Raw genomic sequence first — 23,202 nt, forward strand, 5'->3', positions numbered from 1 at the left:
TTTTTACCGTAGAACAACTGAGTTGCGAGACTTGGTTTTTTTGACAAGTATTGTTTTTGATGGGATTTCTGTTTACTTGATATGTAAAATTTTGATAACGCAAACAAATCGACGTGTTTAATGTTATAAGACCGCATTTTGTTTAAAACAACCTCAATTTTAAGGTCTAGAGGCATTTGAATCATGTAGGCCTTATTCCGTGTAGGTGATTTAAAATAAAGCCAAAATCAGTGGTTTCGTAATTTGTTTATTTTGAATAGATTTAGTTAAAAATTGTGTTATTTTTTGTAATATTGCTAAAATTAAAGGATGGAAATGGAAGAAGATAATTAACCTTGTTTTTGTTAATTAGCGTTAATATTTATTGAATTATAAGCATTTAAAGTTAGGTAGGCCTTATTTGTATCAACTACCTTATGTACAATTGTATGTGAATTTAATAAGTCACAACACAGTACCATATTTCATAATTATTATATACTGATACATATTACCAGAGATATGATAGAGTTGCACTTGTGTTTGAAATTCAAAAGTGTTTGAAATTCAAAGTCAGGTATTCGGATCTTGAGCGCTCGGTCAATGAGTTGCGATTGCTTTGAGAATCGTTAATTTAAAATGTAAACTCTCTTGTAATTTGTCGCTCTGGGTCTACCTTTGTCGTACCTGTTTGCAAATAATATACATAAACATCATCAAACATTCCGAGCATTCCCTCTGCGCTCAAGATCTGTGCCGGGGACTTTATCTCAGGCAACATTCGTTGTGGTGTGAATTCATTTCGGTGTGAATCCCCTTAATATGGGCTATTCCAACATTAATAACAACAACATACCCAATTATTTCTTTATGATGTTCAATGCATTCTGCCAATTTAAAACGCACTTCTTTGCTTTCTTCTGCGTCAAACATTTCGGATGTGATGCTCTCGTTTATTTTGTATTTTAAAATATCCCCTAATTTGAAAACCACTTTATTTTTAGGCCACTGAAAGTTCTCAAGGTTGTATCTCAGGATGTACACGTGCCCGGTTATTTGAAAAATTATTAAAAACAATATTAGATCTAGCCCAGACACCATCATAGCGCAATTGTACGACAGATAGAAATTGTATATCGAAGTAGTCGTGAAGTAATCGGTCGGGTCAATTCCGGGATATTGGTAATAAAAAGAAAATTCCAAAGTGTAATTTTCAGTTTTAAAAATAAAAACGTTTGCAACGTTATTACAGAATGGTGCAAAGTTAAACATTGAGCACGAAAGAAACATTAATCCTAACGAAAATTTTGTATAATATGAACAAACTTTGTCGACAGTATCGTTCATCTGGAAAAAGAACAAACATTAATTATATGATTGACTATATGGATTTCATTACTTAGTTAGATCGGTTAGTATCGGTAAACATCGCAACTTCTTGTAAGCTACTGATCATTATAATATCAGATTCAACTTCAAGAATTACGTAAATTCATATTCAATGCAAGTTATATTCTGTTCAAAGTATTCTTGGTACCTATGTTCCGATTCCGATAAGTAGGTAGCTAATTATTCACCTGATTGTAATATGGTCCTTTATTTGTGGAATGCATCAAATGCATCACATTTATAAATTTTAGCAGCAACTTATGATAGTTCTGCAATTGTGGTAGTATACTACGGACCTGTGAACGTAATATTTTTAGGTTGGCTCTCCACACACATAAATCAATATAGGTATTAATAAAAACCATTCTCTATCCGAGAACAAAGACACTTACCGCTGTTAGTATTCCTAAAAGGGTTGTTATAATCGCATGTCCCAAATCGAGAAAACTTAACTCATGCATGTGCATCCATATGTAGTAAAGCTCCCCGAAGACAATGAGACTCATGTGGTACGGCAGAGTCACCCTATGCACTATCGCGACCACCGATATCTTCTCTCCGAATATTTCCGCCGGCCATACGCCCGGAGCGACCATAACGGTTCTAATACTTTTAAAGTATTTCAGTGCTAACGGACTTTTTGCCCTGAAAAAACTTGCCGTTTTAAGGTTTTTAATATTTATTATACTACCTACTCACTACGCAGAATCAAAGTCGATTAATAAAAGACACAACAAATAGGTAAGTTGATTTCATTTCTTTTTCAAACTAAAGTCCTCCACTGCTAGACAAAGATCCTTCCCAGGAGTAACCACGGTCCTACGCTAACTGCATTCAGGCGCTTCCCGCATTCTTCCCGTTGGTCCACCAAGGGGAAGACCTGCTTATGTCTTCCTAGCTCGTAGACCGGGTGGCCGTTCAGGTAATAAACGATTAGATGTACATAGAAATACTTCACCAATGTTTTCTGCAATACATACCTTCTGAATAACATTGCAAAGAATTGCCTACAGGGATTCAACAAAGAAATTGAAAAATTCCATAAACTACTACAACAACTGAATAAAGAACTATGAATGGCGTGCTTGTTTGTCAATTTTAATTAAGTCAGTTGTATTATCTTTATTGCAGTTAATTGAATTGATGAAGAACGATTCAGTAGATTTTTGCAAAATAATTATAACGTCAAAATATTAATCACTATGAAAAAGCAGGAAAAAACCCGCTGAACATGTTTCGTTCGTTCGTACTTTTTTGTCAAATGACGTCCAGCAGTGACTGGACAAAGGCCTCGGGTCTCCCCCAAGGATTTCCACAACGACCGATGGAGCACTGCCCGCATCCTGGTTCTTCCAGCCTTCACTAGATCGTCAGTCCACCTAGTGGGGGGCCTATACCCACGTCTTCCGGCCCGTGGTCGCCACTCGAGAACTTTTCTGCCCCAATGACCATCATCTCTACGAGCTATGTGCCCCGACCACTGCCACTTGATTTTAGCAATTGAACATTATATTAAGTAATAATGATTCAGTATCACACTCGCTTTTTGGCCAGACTTCACCTACTTAGACATTCAGTGAGGACTCTCCTTGACGGTAAAATAACTGAACTAGAAACTTTAGGGACAAGTCGCACGCTTGCTCTAAGGATTGTACAAGCAAACCCACTGTTCATCATTTTAATGCAGATTAGTATAACCCGCACGAGTAGGTAATATTCTCAATTTAATAATAATTGTCCTGTCAAATCATAAATGTAATCATTCCGATAGAATCATCGTATTATGAGAAAATTGCACGTGCAAATTAAATTCACAGCAAGTTAATTGTGTTGTTATTAACGGTTGGATATTTTCACGTAGCGTAGGTACAGTCAACAACGAATCAGATACACATTAATTAATTGTTGCAAAGTAGCACCTATGACGATTGCATAAGATACCGTAGTGGTTGTGTTGTTTTGATAACTTTTCATTGATGTACAATTTTGATAACATTTCGTTGTGATTGAATTAAGCCCGTGTTTGACCTCAATCTCATCGGATGTTAAAATTATTGCTACATCATTTGTCATTCACTAAGTAAAATAGACATTTTAGGCATATTTAGGCGTTAGAAGCTCCTCTTGATGGCTGTGCCTAACAAAAAAAAAATGCCTAAAATAATAAGTTACTTGACTTACTTATGGTCCTACGTCCCCTAGATGGGGCAGAGGGCGTCCACAACAGTCCTCCATCTCGTTCGGTCTTGAGCTTCTCGCTTGATCTCGCTCCAGGTCTTGCCGATCTTCTTCGCCTCGTCCGCTACAGTGCGCCGCCAAGTTTGCCTGGGTCGACCACGTTTGCGTTTTCCTTGGGGATTCCAATCCAGAGCCTGCTTAGGGATGTGATCGGGGTCCCTTCGGAGAGTGTGGCCAATCCAGTTCCACTTGCGGCGCTTGATCTGCTGGTCGATCGGAATTTCGTGGCAGCGTTCCAATAGCTCGACGTTGGAGATTTTCTCGGGCCAGTATATGCCGAGAATTTGGCGAAGGCAGCGGTATAACCTTGGTGACCTTCCACGTTTCACACCCATAGCGGATTTAACGTTGGACCCGAATATTTTGATCTTGACCCTTCGGGTCAATTTCCGTGACTGCCATATGGGACGAAGTTGTGCGAAGGTAGCTCTGGCCTTGGCAATGCTGGAAGTGATGTCCTCTTCGGTACCTCCAGTTTCTGACACGACCCGAGGTAGGTGAAATTGTGGACTCGTGCCACATCCTCTGCACCAATCCGTAATGGCGTGCAATTTCTCACACCAGATCGCATCTCTTGGGTCTTCCNATGGCCTTCAGTTATAGGTCGATGATTTTCGGCGGGACACCAATGTCAGCAAGTCGCGACCATATACTTGCCCACTTCAGCGTATCAAAGGCTTTTTCAAAGTCTACAAAGGTTAGGTAGACTTCCCTTTGCCATTCTGATGCCTGCTCCAAAATGATACGCAAAGTATTGATCTGGTCGGTACACGAGCGGTTCGGGCGGAAGCCAGCCTGTTCCCTACGCAAAAGAGGTTATAATAAGTTAAGGCCATTCTAATTATACTAATTACGTATTCACACTAAAGACTTAATAACCAACTTTTTCTAACAACGCCATCTGCTGGCGAAGGTGCAAACAGATATACTTTTTTTATTCTGTCCAACTTTCTAGATTAGTCCAGTCAATAAAGCATTATACTTAGAGGGAAATGCGTGAAACACAATTTCTGACTTCGTGACTTTATTTAGACTAGTTAAGAGATGAACATATTATCAAAAGTCTTATCTCGCAAGTCTCAATACATGAGCCTTTGAAGTGTGCACTGCATTTTTTGAGTGATGAGGGGTCAAAAGTGGCTTCAAGTGGTTCGTCTAAATATACGCACGATGCAGTACCTTCCCTGGAACTGGGCTTAAAATGCACCCGCATATCTAGAATGTGTGCTCAATGTTGATTTAGTCGATTTCCTAATGATGGGAACATGTTAGAGGGCGTCCGGTGTGCATCCGGGTGGGGTTTCATTTGTAGTTCGGGTTTTTAAAAATTTCGTTCTTACGCCGAAGCCGGTCGACGCGACTAAGCTAAGACAGGTTTTTTTCTGTCACATGTCTATGCTCTGGACTCTAAAATCCGTGGTTTTCACGCGTCCTGTCCTGGTTGCCAAATTTTAGAGATGGTATCCCTCGCAACTCATATGTTGAGAATCACTGGTTTAATCAATACTTTGCCTTAGTGCCTGTTCTTTGCGCATGTCTGCTCAGTGGAGACCCCGAAATGCGGCATTTAGAAGCAACTTCATCGAAAATTGATTGATAATTTTGATTTTTTTCTATTAATTAATTGTTAGAAAGTTAGAAGGTTATTCCTAAGGTCTATTGTTATAACGTATTTCAATAAGCATTCGTGATAGTATTAAATCCAGTCAACCACACTTTTTGAATAAAATTTGCAAGCACGGAAAATAGTATTTCAACTATTTTCACGCGTACGAAGTTGATTTGGTGGCGTCGAACCTTGGACCAGGCATATGGCTAAGCAATGCAATCGTACAGGCGGGTACAAGGAAGAGGGGCAGCCACATTAAGTAACACAGAGTCGTTCAGGAGAGTGTCAGGAAGAGGGGTAGCAACCGCAGTTAAGGAACGGCTGGGACGAACATGGATAAGCGAATCCAACTCGTGAGCCTTGACAGGGATACGCTGGTTAAGGCGACCCTTTACAAGGCTTGGGAGCCTACGGGTGACGAGCTATTGGACATGGAGAGGGTCATTAATTATACACATATTTTCTACTTTGCCGAACATTTGCACGAGAACGGTTTGTTCAAAACATATACATTTGGTCTTATTTAATGCAGGATTAAATGCCTTTCAACCGTTAGGAAGACCACTTTTCGATAGGGTAAGTCATTTAAGCGGTATAACCGGAAAACCGAAAAAGCGCCCCTTTTGGGGGCCCCCACCACTTAAGCACAACTCCGTTGAAGTCGAAAACCTAGGAGAATCTTTATGGGCAACTAATGAAGCCATTAAAGCACAAAAATCTTTAGTAGGAATTATTTCCGATTTAATTCATTTTTGTGTTTAATTCTACTGGCCTATACTTACATGAAGAAAAAAAACAATATTCTACTTTCTTATAATATTCTATCTATCTCTAATTAATTCCGTGCTTCTAACGGTGAGTTGGCAATGCTAAATTGAACCGTTTGAGCCATCCTGTGGGCTAATTCAAATGCATTTGTCGAGAGTAGAAATCGTCTGTCAAATAATNTAGCCGTTTACCTTAAATGACAAATAGAATAGATTGAAATGACAGATTGCACTTGAATTACCCTACTGGAAGAGTAATATTATATCTTTATGCAAAAGAGATGACTGAGTCCCGCTGTCTCCAGAAAACGGTCGTAGAATATTCCTAGGTACTTTTTGCGCAGAACACACGCTAATATAATTATACCACAGCTACGACCTACGATTGGCTACGGCTACGAATGGCTACGAACTACTACGATCGAGCAAACCAGCTACGACTGCTGCGGGAAAATTTTCTTGCCACTAGGCAAGATTTTTCCGTATGAAACGATCGTTATTAGTGTTTTTCAGGAATCTTTCAAGACTCATCTTTTGTAGTTAGTTCTTGCTGCGATCTTGCCTATTTTTACAAGCTTTATATTGACTTCACTTGTTAGTATGTGTGGGACAAAACTTGCAACTGAATTTAAGACCAGTTCTCCTCAACCGATTGAGCTGAAATTTGGTATACTTATGTAATTACGATGACAATACAATGTTATGGTACCATTGAGCTGGTCTGATGATGGAGTCAGGAGGTGGCCATAGGAACCCCTAAACGAAACAGCGGAAACTTATTGAGTTTGGGTTCGTTGGATTCCACTTCTCGAGCACTTTGGTGCTAAATGATGACCAGGGCCCAGAGATTGAGATACAACTGAAAAGTGTAAAATAAAATTAATAAAAAAATAACTTTTTTAAAAACAAGCTTTATTTCGAAAGCTTGTAGCGCAAACAGAAAAAAAGAGGAATAAATTCCATGCGCGATACAAGCTTTCGAAATAAAGTTTGTTTTTAAAAAAGTTATTTTTTTATTAATTTTATTTTTCCTTCTTTAATGCCTCGCTGATTTTTTTTGTATATTTTATTGGTAGATAGGTTACATTAGACTAATTTAGTCGATTTCATAGTTGTAATACCGTAGGAACATAATATCATACGACCAACTTAAACGTAAAACGTTACGTAACGTAAAAAAAACGTAGTACCGTACCATAAGCTAAGTAATAATATAATTTCAGCTCTTTCAAAGTTTAAAGACATTGATATTAATAGGTTGATACCTGTACAGTAACATAATTTTACTAAAAATGATTGCTTGTTGCTAGTAAACTAAGAAACTAACGGAAAGTGTTTTATTAATACAAAATAAAATGCCAACAACGTTCTGATGCTTCTCTAATAATTACCTATGTCAGACGTTAGTTATTATGTGTAGTGATTATTTAAGAGTGACTGGTTTTTACTACTCGTAGAATTAATTATAATTATTAATTAAGTTTAATCATCAGTAGCAAATGTCCGCAGCATAACAAAGTATGACAGCGACGTTTTTATTATCTGAAAAAAAAGGAAAAAGTAATTTAGTGTCTTTAGTTTAAACCTATCTTGAAAATCGAGGCTTAAAAAGTTGGATTAAGAAAGTAAGTACACATAAATAACTTGGATATTTTTGTATTTGTATGGATTATTATAATGAAACGATTAATTTACAAACGATGCTTGCTTAAGTGAAGCACTGTGAGACCTCATAGTAATGTCTGTGAATACGGGCGTAAGTACTTAGCTAAGTTAATTTTTGATGCGTAGTTACATTTTAAATCCCGTGGTCATCAATCCACAAAGTTTTTGGATTAAACACAATTTCTAAGTTAAATGCTGCCCTTTTGGGGTAATCCTTACAGCAATCATGGTCCTCGAGCCGATGTCCACCATGTTCAGCGCCCTGGTGTTCAGCGAGACCTGAGACTGTCTCAGCATGATGTGGACTGTCCTCCGATGGCGGACCTCCATGTATTCCCATGGCAATTCGTACACAGCGTTCATCAGGCTTTCAGTCTGAAATTCAAAGGTTGCTTTGACTTGTGGACACCTTCTTACACCCATGGTTCTTTCTCCCTTCCAGCAGTGAGTGGTCCAGCAAATCTTTAAACTACTGGCCACACCATGACCACCTTACCCATTGTTTTGCTTTCCTCACGAGATAGTACAAACCGAATTAGAAGAGAGCACTCGAGACTTTTTCTCCATTGCCTCTTAAAGTATAGCACTTCGCGCCCTACAAACCTTTTTAGTGTCAATCCGTACTCACAGTGATAGGGAAAGTTTAAAAGGGAATCTAGACACGCAGTCGCGTGTCCAGCCAAGTTCAAGTACCAATATTAGCATGAGTAACAGAAAAAAAATATTGGATTTATTTCTTCAGCTTTGTTAGTTACATTATAATACCAAAATACTCACTATTGATCCTAGCAGTTCGAAGACTAAGGACACTTGGATTAGTAGTTGAAATGTGATTGCAGTCAGGGGTCCATAGCGGATCAAAGCGCTTAGTTCCTAAAACATTTAAGTGTAACGTTAATTAGTAAAGTAGGTGCATATGTTATAAGTAGTGTAAAATCATTTTTTCAGAGCTATAAGAGACTACTGGCAATGTTTTTAAACTGAGATTTAGGTGAATAATAGGTGATTACCAGCGTAGAACATTCCAGTAGCAGAATACAACCGCAGACCTGATGATAGCACAGGTACACGAACAACGATAGTCCAAATGTATCGGAAATCCTTGCAATGAAACTAAAACGTACCACACATAAAATTTACTATCATTAAAACAATTAATACAAAAGAAAATCGGCTATTCTTACTCTATAATTAGATTATGATGTTGAACCAGCTTCTTCAATCGTTCGTAAATTTGCTTCGATTCTTCTTCTGTATAATCATTTTGTTCTTCATTTATGGCTCCAATCGGACGAGGAAAGGTTTCCAGGTTGTGAATAAGAATATTTAGATGTCCCCAAATGTGAAACACCAGATGATACACGAACAGATCGAATGTGCAGTAGTTAATGGAGCAAACGAGGGATATGTACCAGTTGAAGACGACGATGATGGCGTAACCTATGGGGTCGGTGGTGTCGTTGAAAGGCCATAGGAAATACACCGCATGTTCCATGGTAGCGTTACTTACCCCACTAAACGCACCAGTTTCGCGGTTAAATTTCCCACTGATGTAGTTACTATACATAGGTATAAGGTTGAACATTAAAATGCCCAATGTCATGAAGGCGTGAATGAAAAATGTAAGAAAGTAACACAATTTGTTAATTTTTGTGTGCATCTGTAAAAAAAAAGTTGAAAATTGACACTATTTATTAAAAATTAACAAATGTTGTAGTATTGTTTACAATACTGAACAGCCTCTTACTGTACCTATCTAGCGAGTAAGATTAGATAAATGTCAATTAAGTAGATAAGATTAAATTAAATTACTTAGGCATGACTGACTGTTGAACTACTAAAATGACAAAGCATTAACCTTTTACCTTTTAGCAAAAGCTTAAAAGTAGCTTATATTTAAAAAAATCTGGACAATTTTTAATTTATATAATACAAGAATATTAACCTCCATAGCGTACTCGGAATCGTTCCTTACATTGAATAAATGTATTTTCCTCACGTATAAACTGAAGATCTCTTGATAGGCTTCTGTACAATAAGTTATGATTCGAGACTGAAATAGTTTATAAAACTTTAGATGGAATATAAAACTTGTAAAAATATGTGTGAGTGTCAAACCCGCGACTTCTACCACCACATTACATTTCACTTCAACCTGATTCTGTAGGGCAATATATTTTTGATACAAATCAGACACATAGTATCCATCCATCCATATTATATGATTAATCGTTATCCTAGGCTTTCATAACATATGAATACGAAAGTAACTGTCTGCTAACTTTTTAACCTTTAAACCACTGAAAAGATTTCGATGGATTTTGGTATCTCTAGCACTTGACACTGGGAAAGGCATAGGATCATGTTTACTCGTGTACTTTTGAAAGGCTAAACCACGTGTATACTCAAAGAATTCTGAAACATCAAGTGGCCTAAATCGGAACTAACAACTCACTATAAAGATAGCAGTCATGTCATAATTATTATATGGAACACTCCAGTGTTGTGCAACGTGACGAAAATCAGAACGAACATTCACTAATACAATCAGATTGGCACTACACTGGCGCTATTCAATATTATTCCCAATATTGATATTGATAGTGGCGCCCTCCTGTTTTAATATGATAGCTGAGACGGTTCACTGTTGGACAACTCTACCAGCTTTATTCTATACTCAACATCAAATAAATCGCACCTTCCGCGACGCGAACTTTAAAGATTTTCTTCTGACACAATCATGGTGCCCCATCAATATTGGTGTTATTTGAAAGCCCAATAAATATCCTTAAAGAAAAACTTATTTAATTTCTTAATAAATGATTAACATATACCATAAATGTGACGTGAAAAAATACCTCACTTTGGGCCCACCTCTGGGATCAATTAGACCAATTTTTATGGTTATAAAGCCAAATAATGATCTAACGTGTCCTCTTTAACAGATGGATAGCGATTAATCCCAACTTAACAGTTTTATATCCATAAAAGTTGGCTCAAGAGTAACTACCCATTTTCAACCGACTTCAAAAAAAGGAGGAGGTTCTCAATTCGACCCGTATGCTTTTTTTGAAGAAGAGACTCTGGATCCTTCTAAAGACACATTTTTGGGGTAAAAACCTTTCCTTTAATGAAAAGAAGGTTAGAACTAGCCTTTTAAATGGTGCCAATATTGGTGGGAAGTGGGGATGCATACGTTTGAAAATGCTTGTCGCGGGAGGTGCGATTTATTTGATGTCGAGTGTATATTTAACCACTATCCTATATCCTTTCCTGGGACTTAAACTATCTTGATACCAAATTTCATCAAAATCGATTCAGTGTTTTAGTAAAAGCGTAACAGACAGTTACTTTGCATTTGTAATTTTGCTAGGAATAGTAGCAAAAGAGTAATTATAACGGGTGTTTTTTAGAGTTATACCTACAACTTTAAATTGGTTACACTGTTTCTAGTGATAGTTAATTTGGTAGTTGATGGTACATTTGTGGACAGTATGTTTTGGCATTTCATAATTAAATAGAATTACTTCAGAACAACGCTTGCAAATTATGAAAAAAAAATATTTTAAAAAACATGGTTCATTGGTTGTTTCATCATGGTTTTCCATACAAACGTCCATATTACGGTCGACGTAATTTTCGTAACTTTTCATTCCTCAGATGAATGATATTAATGTGGCAGAGCTATGGTTTCAACAAGATGGTGTTAGCATCTAACCAGCACGCGACACATTCAATTTATTGCGGGAAACATTCGATGAGCGCATAATTTCAAGTGATGGATTTTTTAATTTGCAATGGATTATTTTCTCTGGGGATATGTGAAGTCCACTACTGCGCAGATAAACTACGGAATTCAATGCCAACATTCGTCGCGTTATTGCCGATGTATGGCCCCAGTTGTCCGAAAAAGAGATTGAAAATTTTACATCTCGATTACGCTACATTTGAGGCAACCGTGGCACCCTTAGGCCCGAAATCATTTTGAAACATAAACGCCATAAGAACATCTTTTAAACAAGACCACCACATGAATAAAATATATTTTTACATATTTTATTTCATTTTGAAGTTGTTTAAGTACCTACCTCTAAAAAACACCCTATATTACATAAATAATATTGCGTAACTAGCGGCCCTACTGTTTTACCCCCTTAGGGGTTGAATTTTGCAAAATCTCGTCTTAGTGAGCACCCACGTTCTAAAAGGAATCCCCATGCAAAATTTGAGACTCCTAGCACTTGTAGTTTCTGAGATTTTGTGTGATGAGTGAGTGAGTGAGTCACTCAGTCAGTCAGTGACCTTTCGCTTTTATAGATATATGTAGATACTCACCATAGACACAACGGACATGAGCACGGTAATATAACTATGGCCTAACTCGAAAAAGCTTAGTTTGTCCATGTTTTCACGCAGGTATAGGATCCCTGCTACTTGGCAAACCACGTTTAAAACCAGCTGTATGTATTTTACCACTACATCTGACGTAGTCTGTACATCGCCAATGAATTTGGATGGCCATGCGCCCACCACTCGGAAAGCTGAACGTATTATCACCATGTATTTTATTTCCAGAACTCTTGTCACGCCTCTGGAAGAAACAGAAATTAATGATGTAGGTACCAAAAACCAAAAAGGACCAACTTTATGTTCTAGCAAGTCTTATAGAACATTGTCGTAATTAAGTAAATAGATTTGATAATAAAACGCGAAAATGAAATATAAACAAATAAAAAGTTGGAAAATAATTAATTATCGATAATTGCACGAGAACATCCAAAGAGAAAACTATTGAGAATCAATACAAACAACAAAAACAAACAAAAACTTTGTAACCAGGTCGTATGGTCGCGACGCGTCCTATTTACTCTCCCAATATTTTGGTGTTTAGATATTGTTTTCACTGATTTATCTCAAGTTTTATGTACATTTCGTTGTGTTAAATTGACAATACATCAATATGCGGCTCTACACTCTCGTATTTTTTTTTTCAATAAAAAAATGTACAAAAGTAGTACTTAGTTGTCAAAAAGGTAAGTTATTTGTTTTAGGTAAATTTTTTGAGGGATTGTATTTCCTTACATAAGATCACTTCCATCAGTGATGAACATCATTGTAGACAGGAGACGATAAGTAAATTGTAGAGCCAACTGTAATAAGTGGTATATTCTTTGCGCTAAAAAGGAATGGGTGGATTAACACTTTATGTAGTGCTGAAATTCTTGGCATTAGATGTTGGTATTAACCCTACTGTGCCAATCTTCAAAAAAATTAACTCTTGGTAGGTAATTTATTTATTCAAGGGCAGTTTTGGATTAACTATTTTGTGTATTTCATCAACTGGGAAATGCGATGGAAATTAAGCGAAGCCTTTCCCGATATGTTCCACCTATACGCAGACCGTCTACTATGAGTGCAGACTGGAGTCTGCTTATAGGTGGAAGATGCATCTTGAAAAATGCTATCCTTTATTTTAGTTACAGAGTGGCGACTGTTTGATGCCCAGCACTGGGCTCCTCCAGTCATTCTGCCCACTCATCTAAGCGATCCTGCACACGACGCCGCTACCGCACCGCGCCTTTGCACTGCTCATACGCACCGAGTAAAACCGTCGCCACGCCGCACCGCGCCAACAAAGAACAATTTCGCGGCGCGGCGGCGGCGCGGCAGCGGTGTCCACATTTTTGGTGTCATACAATATTTTTTTACTATTTTGGTCCACAATTAAGAATATAGTCCCAGTTACTTAAAATTATTATGACTATTATTGTGATCATATAAATAAATAAATTTCTTATGTATGGTAGTAGAGCTTGGTTATACTACAGGGTTAAGGCGACACATAATTACAAGGAAAGCTATGACGAAAGACAGGTAAAAGGTCAAGAGTTTTCCCTGTAATTATCATCAAATGTCCCTTTTCAGTTTGGAAGGTGCACAGGTGCATATAACACTTCTTATAACATGTCTAGTAGGTAATCAAAGAACTGTTAGCTAGATGACGAGAGTTATAATTAGAGGCAGTAATAGTACTTTTTATTAATTTATTTCTTTTTTTGAATGCTGTACCTACAGCTTTGTTTACAATTTACATGTTACAGAAGAATGTAATCTAAATATACAGGGTATTAGGTAAATGGGTATATGAGCCGACACTAGCCCATGTTAACAAGGGCATATAAATGGTATGGTGAAGTCAGAAAATTGATATCTTCATTTAAATTATTTTAATTTTCATACAAATCAAGCTGAAGTGGCAGTGGGCAGGGCACATAGTACGCAGAACTGACGGCCGATGGGGCAGCAAGCTTCTAGAATGGAGGCCGCGTACCGGAAAGCGCAGCGTGGGACTTCCACCCACAAGGTGGACCGACGACCTGATAAAGGTAGCCGGAAGGCGCTGGATGCAGGCCGCTACCAACCGTGCGATGTGGAAGTAATTGGGGGAGGCCTTTGTTCAGCAGTGGACGACGGACGTCCTATGGCTGAAATGAATATAAATCAGGCTTAAAGGTGCGGAATTTAATGCAGTCTCATGAAAAATTAAAAAGCAAAATGGAGTGTAACGAACTCTATAGCTAGCAATTCGTAGATTAATTTACTAGTTGTAATTTTGGTTAATGTGCTATCATTTATCTTGTGATTCGGTCCTTAACTTAATTTACAATGCGGTATAAAGTTTCAAGAAACTATCGGTTAAGCATGTTGGACTTTTTAATGAGGTACAGTACTGTTGTAGAAAATTAAATAAAACTAGTATCTACGTTAATCTTTAAGACATAAGAAAGATATATCTTTTTGAATTATCCAAATCGGACCATTACTTACGAAGATATTAAGTAATAAACATAGGCCGTTTTTGCCGCTAAAAGTCAACGTACGCAGGGCCGCGTGACGTTACTATATCCGAATCGAGCGCAGCCGGCGCAGCGTACTATTGGGATGGAAAATATTTTTTTCCAGCTAACCTATCAGTTTTAGAAAACAACTTTTAATAACATTTATTCATCAAAATAAAGTAACCTATCGACCAGTAATTTTTAAAAATAAAAATTGTGAACAATAAGTATCGCTATGTCCCATACCTAGCTTATGCACTGGGGGGAGGGGCCCCAGCTTTTGGCCTGAGGGGAGGGGGGGATCAAATCATAACCAGTTTCTGGTTCTGGCCTAGTGGGGGCGTAAGTCATACCCAGCTTAAGCTTATGGGCTGGGGGGAGGGGCTAGCTTTACCCAGCTTCTGGCATGGGGGAGGGGGTCAAGTCATACCCAGTTTCTGGCCTGGGGGCGAATAGATAGGTAGGTACGTAGGTTTAACTCAGAAAAACTAAATAACAGGTAGGTATTGCGTGTACATCGAAATGATCTTCATAGCAATGTTTTGTAGCCTAGGCAGAGTGTATCTGCCTCAGCTATACCTTATTGTTAGAAGTAAATAAATTAATACTTATACATTTTTATATTTTACTTGGAAGATATGACTCTAACAACACTTATGAACACTTTATTTGAATAAATCGCCAAATATACCACCGCGGAGACCCCAATCGCGTCTCTGCGTTCCATTGAATCGTATGAGCGTATGGATTTTTTGCGTTATTTTTCACAATTTCTATTTTTAAAAATTACCTATCGATAGCTTACTTTATTCTGATGAATAAATGTCATTACAAGTTTTTCTCTAAAACTGATAGTTTGGCTAGAAAAAAATATTTTCTATCCACGCAGTACGCCGGCAGCGTTCGGTGTGCCTACCATGAGTTTACGTTAGGTGTGCTCGCTAGCGACTGCGTAAAAAAATGACATTTAAATGTATGACATATTGTGCAGCGCCCCTAGCGGCTACTTTCAAGAAATAAAATCTTCATAGAATTTTTTGACGTATTCGCTAGCGAGCTCACCTAACGTAAACTCATGGTAGGCACACTGATCGGATATAGTGACGTCATCGTCCCCGCGCCGGGCGGTCAGTGAACTTTTTTAGTAATTTGGCCATAACTTCGTCAATTTTTGGATTAAGGATTTCTTAGCCCTATAAATCTGCATTCACAGCTAAAAATCGAAATGATCCTCATTGGTTGTAGACTTTCCTACACACTTAGCTAGTGAACGCCAGACCTATGTTATTTTTTATAAAGCTGAAAGGTTGTCAGCGCATGCTCCCAACATAGGTAAGAAAGAACGTTGGTGTGCATCATGAAGTTTGGTTCATAGTGGCTTTGGCAGCTATCCTAAAATGATTGACTGGCAAGGAGTTGGAACCTAAATCTGTAATCGAATCCAATTATTGCAACTTATGTTGCAACCGTTTTATCGCCATGAACCTTTGAATTCGAATATATTGCATTTTTACTGACCATAAACGTACAAGTAGCGCTTTCACATTTTACTTGTCGTAAAGTCTACTTCACTGGTACGCGAAAATGAAACTAATTAATGCTTTACCTTTCTACTTCTTGGCCATATTTATTTATGTCATCTGCTTCGCCAATGCCGTAAGTTTATTTTATCTTAAACCACTCAAAGTCATATTAGTTTGGTATTTAATAAGGGCTTAGGAAATTAAGTTAGGATTAATTAATTTTGTTAATTTTAGGCACCATGCCGGAAAGCCAATCAACCACACCAATCGCTAAAAACGGTAGACTCAGCCCATAATAATATTTTAAAAGATTTAAAAGCTTTTCATACCATTTTTAAGGATACCATAAAGAAATTTAAGGCTGCATTTAAAGCTAAACATTGAAATATGTCTAAGTATTCATTCCATCAGACAGTCTGTAGCAGTACTTAGATACTCCTACAATTCTAGAAATACTCATATAAAGTTAAGATAACGTGGTTGACATCTTATTGAAAAAATATCGGGTTATAGTACCATCAAATAGTGGAAAGAGTCATAAAAGTAGGACCTACCAAATACAAAGATATTTGTAGAAACGATTTAAAAGATGAGAACAATGGCAGTGGCTTAAGAAAACATGTATGCCGTAACCTGTAACAGATTTATCCCATCAGATTTTCCTTTTCAGTGCACTGTGTGCGCGGCGCAGCGTCCTAAGAATAAGGACTCTCAATTTGTAAAAGTATACGTGCCTAGGAGAAAGTTCATACATCGGCTGGCAAACAGCACCTCTCCATACTAAAATTAAATGGCCTCAGATAAATACTTTGTTTAAACTACGCAATAAAAAACAAAATAAAACACATGTACAAATATCTTGATATCTTTGGAAAACACATAATAATTAAAGTATTGATCTGGCAGGCACAAGGGAACCTCCGAAAAAGCGACACATCAGTTGGAATGTTTACGACTTTGGCACCAGAGATTCAAAAGATTTTAGACCAACTAAAAGACCACAAAATTTTAAAAGAGAAATTGAAGTACAAAGAGCTCCTACAAAAGTTGAAAGAAGTGTTTCATACCACTTCGACCACCGTGTGTGCTAGATGCAGAGGAAAATAAAGTATTACTCATATAACTACCTACACTGTTTTCTTTATTTGGACATAGTACGTTTAATGCTTTAACAAACGTACCATGTATGCAAATCTATAGGGTGAGGTAGGTGAGGGGTACAGGGAGAAGGGCATTATGGGCGACTAGCCTCTACAACCTTATTTGTCTTGTCTTTCAGCTTTCAGAAAAGTATCAATTTAATGTTTAGAGTGGAGTAGTAAGTATATTAGCAATTAATGGTTTTTGGTAACAAGTCAGAAATTTCTACAATATCGAATAACTTAGTAACCATCCAGTTTTGACCCCTGGTTCACTGGACTTTTTTTTGTTGCTAATGACCTCTAGTATAATCCCTTTCAAGAAGTAGGCCGAGTTTCCCTGTCATCCTGTATATCCGTATATATGAAGCCGCGCGGCGAGCCGCTAGTAAAAAAATATTTTTTGTTGTCTGTGCTTTTATTTATTACATTTTTCTTGCTCAAAAAGGTTAAATATATTTTTCCTAGAGGAAAAACTTTTAAGTTTTTATGAAAATACTCGAATCCGTCAGTCATTCGTCTATTCTCTTTGCTATTCTCTATTCAGTCATCCGAAATCTTGACTGTCAATGTGCGGTGCAAAAAAAATTCAAAATTTCTCGTAAAAAATCGCAGTGAATCCAAATTAGAAAAATGTATTCGAACGACTTTCGCCCTTTTTATATACTGGTCAGAAAGGAGGAGGAGAAAGGCGACAAGTTCGCTCGGATGAACATGGAGCTGAAGCACCGCACAGTGTGTGAGCCCATCAACCCATTCATTCGGAAGACTGTGTTCACTCAGACCTACCCCACTCGCCTCATCCCCGCTGCTCCCAGGAAGGCTTGCTGTTACTACTGCTCTTAACCTTGCCGCGACTGATTACAATGCAAAGTCGTTCCTTAGAGTCTATGAGGAAACGAAAGAAGACAATCATCAATCTAGTTTGCATCGTATGGGCTAGATGCCTTGGAAACGTCCTTGGGACATCTATCAGACTGATATGCTGCCACAAAATGCCCACAAATGTCTACTTGTTCACGTTGCAAACATACCGTCATCTATCCAATTATTTATCCATAGAATTGACGAATCTGTCCCACACAGAAGTTGCTGAGAAAAGTAAAAAGATTTTAGAGATTCCTGACGAGTTGCCTCTTTGATAAAATAAATTTGGATTCATTTTGTTTTCATTGACTTTGTTTTATTTGTAACTAATCTTAGTCTCCTTTCGATTTTGTTTGATGCCTGATTAATGTTTTTTCATCATGTCATCATGAACTTTCGTATTTCTGTAACTCTTTCTTATCAAGTAGTAACTAAGGCCGTTTAGGCCGTCATCTTAAACGAGGACACTTATCGATACAAGATCAGTGAACTATTGAAAAATCTGACAAGATGAATTCTTCGTATTAATATTTGTACTAGAGTTGTACTAAACTTGTCGCCTGCTGAAAAATATCTATCTGCCAAGACGTCATCTCTCACTGTATCTCGTACTGTAAATAAAAAAATGAGTAAGTATAAAGTTGCTGTCCCACCAAAATGGTTTATTAGATTCACGAATATTAAGGATTGTTTCATTTTAATTGAACAGCTCAGCTTGCTTGTGGTTGGAAAGGATGGAAGAGCATGGTGAGCTGAATATTGCAGGTACTTACATATACCTACCGTTGCACATGTTCACGCTAGATGACTGATTAGAGAGGTCATAGCTGAACTACGGAATCGTAGTATGTGTTCGTGTATACTACAATATCACTGACACATCCATTGATTATGAAGTTTTTATCCAATCCATTGATTATGAAGTTAACTGTAGTAGCCATGAAAAGACACTAGCTGCGTAGATTAATTGATTTTGCTTCGCGGAATAATGACGTCACCTCATAATTCAGACGATTGAAATCACGCATTGTCCTGCTTTTATAGATCTTGCTATTTACTCTGTTTTCAATGTTTGCTTTGTGCGGATGTGTGGCGACTTCCTTATAAGTTAATTAAAACAATATTGCATAATAATGTGAAGAGTTATCTAGAATCTACATTAAAACACTTCAGATTTGTTTGCAATAGGATCTAGAGGTTACTACGCCCGCTTGTACCTACCTATGCTCCATTATCAGAGTTATCGCGTTATCACGAACGCTGCAGTTCTTAACCTACAAAGAACACAACCGATTTTTAATTGCTCTTTAAATGTTAAAACAATAACAGTGCAATGGACCAAATTGAATTGAGAGAGATTGAAAACACCGACCTCTTGGAAAGACCGAGTAAAACCAATGTGAGTATTTATAGTAATTTACAGTATTAATTAAAATAGTTTTTGGGATCTTTCTAATTTTAATTGCAGTTTTTTTAAGGGTCACATGACTTTCTTTTGATGTTTATGTGATAACGGTTTATCAATGAAAATATGAATCCTGTGATTTTTATTGGACAATATTGATAATGTTATCTTATGATAGTTAACACGTATACTTCGTTACGTCAAAAGGTATTATTACCTGTGGTATTACAACATTACAACCTATATCGAGTAGAAGTAAGGTTATTGTAGTTGTAGTTTAGTCATTAACATACGTTTTCCCAATTCCCGTGTTGAATGGGGCTATTAAGTTATAATAGGAGTTAGTTTGTACTAGAACGCTGTTTATAGCTTTCTCATGGTTATTAAATAGAATGATAACAAGTTATTGACTTGTATACCTACTTGACATCTCGTGTGAACAATAGGCAGGTATGACGTCGACTGATGATGATGATGATGATGCAATGTTACTTACTTGCTGCCTACCTCAGTTACAATTATTTTTTATTTTGCGTAAGTACTAAATACTGATTAGGTGATTACCTATTTAATAGTATATTATTTATGTGAACACTCATTTCGCATCAAATTGCAAAAGTTGCCACTATAAGTGGGATACAAAATGTAGGTATATTTACCAACGACAGCACATAAAGACATCCTATTTAGTTCGTTATAAGTGCGATATTACAGCAAAATATACCTAATACTGGCGGTCTTAATTCTGTATAATTAGAAAGAAATCTTATTAGACTCAGTGTAACCACTAGGTGACAAATAGGTTACATGATGCAACGATTTAAGATTATAAATAATATTCTATTCGTGTTTCCTCCCAGAAAATTTTATGATTCACTTGCATTTTTTATTCGCGAGTAAGTATAATTGCCGTGGAAGGAAATACACTGGAAAAATATCAGTTATGAGCGTCATTTCAGAAAAAGAGTGATGCTAAGGCATAAAGGTGTTTGGTAAGCCACTCATAGTATATTACATAGCAACAGCTGTTCTGTATAAGTACACATACTTAGTAATATTTGAAGGATAATACTTAGCATCATAAACTAAGTATTCTGTGATAGCATAACAAAGGGCACTTAAAGAAAAAGCACCTACCTACGCACAATCGTCCAATTTAATTTAAGTATAAGTAGTTACTGGTAGTATCAAATCATTTTGTAAATGTCTGAAGCACATTACCTACATACAACATTGATTAGACATAATATTGCGGTTAGAAAATACCTGGTGAATGGCATTTTTTATAACACATTGGCCGTACCAATCATTAATAGTGAGTCGCGTACGAATTGATGAGTACGAAAAAACATAATTTGCTACACACAGAAAAAGTAGGTATAATATCAAATGAATCTACCCGTACCAACCTTAAATAGAACTAAAAATTTGTCGATCAAATAATAACTGTACTTAATATCGCATTGCTGGAATTTCTGGATAATATGTTACAACGTAAATTAACGGCCTAAAGACCTTTTTACGCCAAAACTCGCGCGGGCGCACCCACGCGTTCCTGCCCGTATCAAACAATACTATGTAACTATGAGCAGGGTTCTGGTACACTTGCGCGGAAGACACTAGCGCGTAAGACATTTATTTGCCCTAAAGTGTCCATGCTTGCAGTGCAAATGGCTTTTCGCGAAAATGTCTTACGCGCAAATGTCCCGATACGTATGAGCAGCGCAGTGTGGCACGGACACGTGCGACGGATTTTCCTCGAGCGCGCATTTGCTTGCAATAATACGCGGGCGCAGGCGTTCACCCTCGCATTAGGTATAGCGTAAGCCTTATAGGCAGATTTTCCAGTCGATGAATGACAATCACAACTTATAAAATTTTCAATCCAATCCAATTTTTCCCTTGAAATCTATCAATAAATCTTTTAATAAATTTTTTCTTGTATTTTTACACCCTGCCGTATCTATTAACATTATCTAGCTTGGGACCTACTTTAGCAAATTCTGTCAATGCCATTCGTGAACTACGCTTAATTTATGCTCTAAAAGGTAAACTTCAATGACATCACTGTTCACAAATTGCATCTGTATACAAAAACAGAAATTAGAGTAGGATCACTATTTGCATAAAGGTAAACACGGTTGCATTTTATGTCGTCGTAATAAATGCTGTTTTACCTATAATTGAAAATGTTTTGAATAATGTGCAGTTGACTGTCTAGCCTGTCGTTGTGGATTGAAACATTCACATAGCTCGCCTTGTGTTTTTTTTTCAAAGAAGAGATATTTACAAATGAAATACTTATTGGTTTTCCCCACGATTTTCCTTAGTGAAGTCATTGCTGCACCTGTTATTTACTGGCTGCAATTTTCGAACTTTCAAAAACTACAGAGAATAATGAAAACAGTATTTTTCGTAATGTATCAGTAAAGTTACAAAACTGCTAGCTCACACTTTCTCCCACTTAACTATGTATTTGCTTAAGTGAAAGAAATACTTATGAACAACACTTTCTAGAGTATAGGTACATTCTTTTGCGTAGTACAGTTTGAGTACTTAAAAGGGAGTGGACATACCTACTGAATAGTATTTATATTGTGGTGGAAGGTAATATGGTAATAGTCAAGTAACCGAGATCTAAACCAGTTTGAGATACATTTATACAGGGTGAAAATCTATTATGATTTATTTAAAAAAAAACTGTTTTTTATTTATTAATAAATAGCGACCCGCCCCGGCTTTGCACTGTACTAAGTATACGTAAACCTTCCTCTTGAATCACTCTATCTGTTAAAAAACACATCAAAATCCGTTGCGTAGTTTTAAATATCTAAGCATACGAGTACACAGGGACAGACTACGGAAAACGACTTTGTTTTATACATTTAAATGATCAAACGANAACATACACAACATATTACAGTCGGAAAATCTTTGCGGTAGGTACCTCGGATTGTAGTTAGTTGGACAGTGGTCATTTGACGGCCACTTGAATCGTCTCACCCTTAAGCTTTTGGCTACCGCCGCGTTGATGCCTAATCTCGGAGGCACTGAGTCGCTGACTATACTTTTGCGTCGCGCGTTATATGGTCCTATATGGGGCTCGAGTATGGCACAGTGCTGTGTAGTCGTGAAGCATCCTACTGTTCAAAAAAGCGCAACGCATGATATCACTGAGGCACAGGCTGAGGTAATTCTTGGATACCGCATAGTATCCGCAGTCCGTCTATTCCCGGTTGTGGACACTGACTATGTCCCTACTGAGGATAAATGGGAAAAAAAAAATTGTCATTAGTGGCGACGTATAACAATAACAATCCTACTAATATTATAAATGCTAAAGTTTGGATGTCTGGATGTTTGTTACTCTTTCACTCAAAAACTACTGAACGGATTTTGTTGAAACTTTACAGTATTATTATTTATAAACCAAATTAACATAATTATAGGCTATAATTTATGACGATATGTGACAAACAAATTTCAATAAATAAATAAGATGTGTCTAAAAAGCGCAATCTATCGTCATTGGTTAAAATCTACAGCGCTGGACAAACTACTGTTTTTGACGTTCGTAAATATTCATGCGGGGGAAGCCGTGAAACGCCATCTATCAACATGATATCAAACAACAGATTTTACGAACTAAGGAGTAAAACGAGGTCCACGCGTACGAATTATTAATAAAATTAATAATATTTAATAACTTAACCTTAGCTAACTAATCTAATAAACGAAATCAACGAAATGCAAATTACACAACATTCAACTTAATCGACGGG

The 23,202-nt window shown here is 37.2% G+C and overlaps 3 protein-coding genes across 7 annotated transcripts in view; 1 reads left to right on the forward strand and 2 right to left on the reverse strand.

The window, feature by feature from the left end:
• Positions 1-356: 356 nt before the first annotated feature.
• On the reverse strand, positions 357-2,640 carry LOC114365044 (uncharacterized). 2 transcript variants are annotated; one of them, XM_028321471.1, is made up of 5 exons: positions 2,349-2,640; positions 1,761-2,013; positions 1,557-1,664; positions 836-1,326; positions 357-666 (listed from the first exon to the last, which is right to left on the reverse strand). In XM_028321471.1, the coding sequence occupies exons 1-5, from the start codon at positions 2,360-2,362 to the stop codon at positions 609-611; spliced, it is 924 nt and encodes a 307-aa protein (XP_028177272.1). In that variant the 5' UTR covers positions 2,363-2,640; the 3' UTR covers positions 357-608. The 2 variants fall into 2 exon arrangements, with proteins under 2 accessions (XP_028177272.1, XP_028177271.1); XM_028321470.1 differs by having other exon boundaries at positions 357-1,326.
• Positions 2,641-4,200: 1,560 nt separating this feature from the next.
• Or-1 (olfactory receptor 1) lies at positions 4,201-12,814 on the reverse strand. 4 transcript variants are annotated; one of them, XR_003656903.1, is made up of 10 exons: positions 12,730-12,814; positions 11,983-12,238; positions 9,593-9,700; positions 8,832-9,307; positions 8,658-8,760; positions 8,425-8,520; positions 7,867-8,022; positions 7,374-7,524; positions 6,692-6,841; positions 4,201-4,408 (listed from the first exon to the last, which is right to left on the reverse strand). XR_003656903.1 is itself a non-coding variant. In XM_028321469.1 (8 exons), the coding sequence occupies exons 1-8, from the start codon at positions 12,759-12,761 to the stop codon at positions 7,465-7,467; spliced, it is 1,287 nt and encodes a 428-aa protein (XP_028177270.1). In that variant the 5' UTR covers positions 12,762-12,814; the 3' UTR covers positions 7,060-7,464. The 4 variants fall into 4 exon arrangements, 1 of the variants encoding a protein (XP_028177270.1); XR_003656902.1 differs by lacking the exon at positions 6,692-6,841; XR_003656901.1 differs by lacking the exon at positions 4,201-4,408 and having other exon boundaries at positions 6,667-6,841.
• A 6,415-nt stretch (positions 12,815-19,229) lies between these two features.
• LOC114365020 (peptide transporter family 1) overlaps positions 19,230-23,202 on the forward strand; it is a 40,746-nt gene continuing 36,773 nt past the window's right edge. Inside the window, exon 1 of the mRNA XM_028321439.1 lies at positions 19,230-19,414. Coding sequence (XP_028177240.1) covers positions 19,349-19,414 — 66 coding nt within the window. The 5' untranslated portion in view covers positions 19,230-19,348. The remainder of the gene's footprint in view (positions 19,415-23,202) is intronic.

The sequence above is a fragment of the Ostrinia furnacalis genome, unplaced genomic scaffold (assembly GCF_004193835.3).
Source record: "Ostrinia furnacalis isolate ACB-3 unplaced genomic scaffold, ASM419383v2 OfSCF7532, whole genome shotgun sequence".
NCBI classification, from domain to species: domain Eukaryota; kingdom Metazoa; phylum Arthropoda; class Insecta; order Lepidoptera; family Crambidae; genus Ostrinia; species Ostrinia furnacalis.

What these genes read in the sequence shown, in the direction of transcription:
- LOC114365044 (XM_028321470.1), bottom strand. An exon ending in TTTTAGGAATACTAACAGCG is followed by an intron (nt 1,665 to 1,760) that starts GTAAGTGTCTTT and finishes TTACGTTCACAG; the next exon opens with GTCCGTAGTATACTACCACA. An exon ending in AAGGACCATATTACAATCAG is followed by an intron (nt 1,327 to 1,556) that starts GTGAATAATTAG and finishes TTCTTTTTCCAG; the next exon opens with ATGAACGATACTGTCGACAA.
- Or-1 (XM_028321469.1), bottom strand. Translation starts at nt 12,761, where the DNA reads ATGATGTTCATCACTGATGGAAGTGATCTTAT. An exon ending in TACTGGAATGTTCTACGCTG is followed by an intron (nt 8,521 to 8,657) that starts GTAATCACCTAT and finishes TAAATGTTTTAG; the next exon opens with GAACTAAGCGCTTTGATCCG. An exon ending in TCGAACTGCTAGGATCAATA is followed by an intron (nt 8,023 to 8,424) that starts GTGAGTATTTTG and finishes TTTGAATTTCAG; the next exon opens with ACTGAAAGCCTGATGAACGC.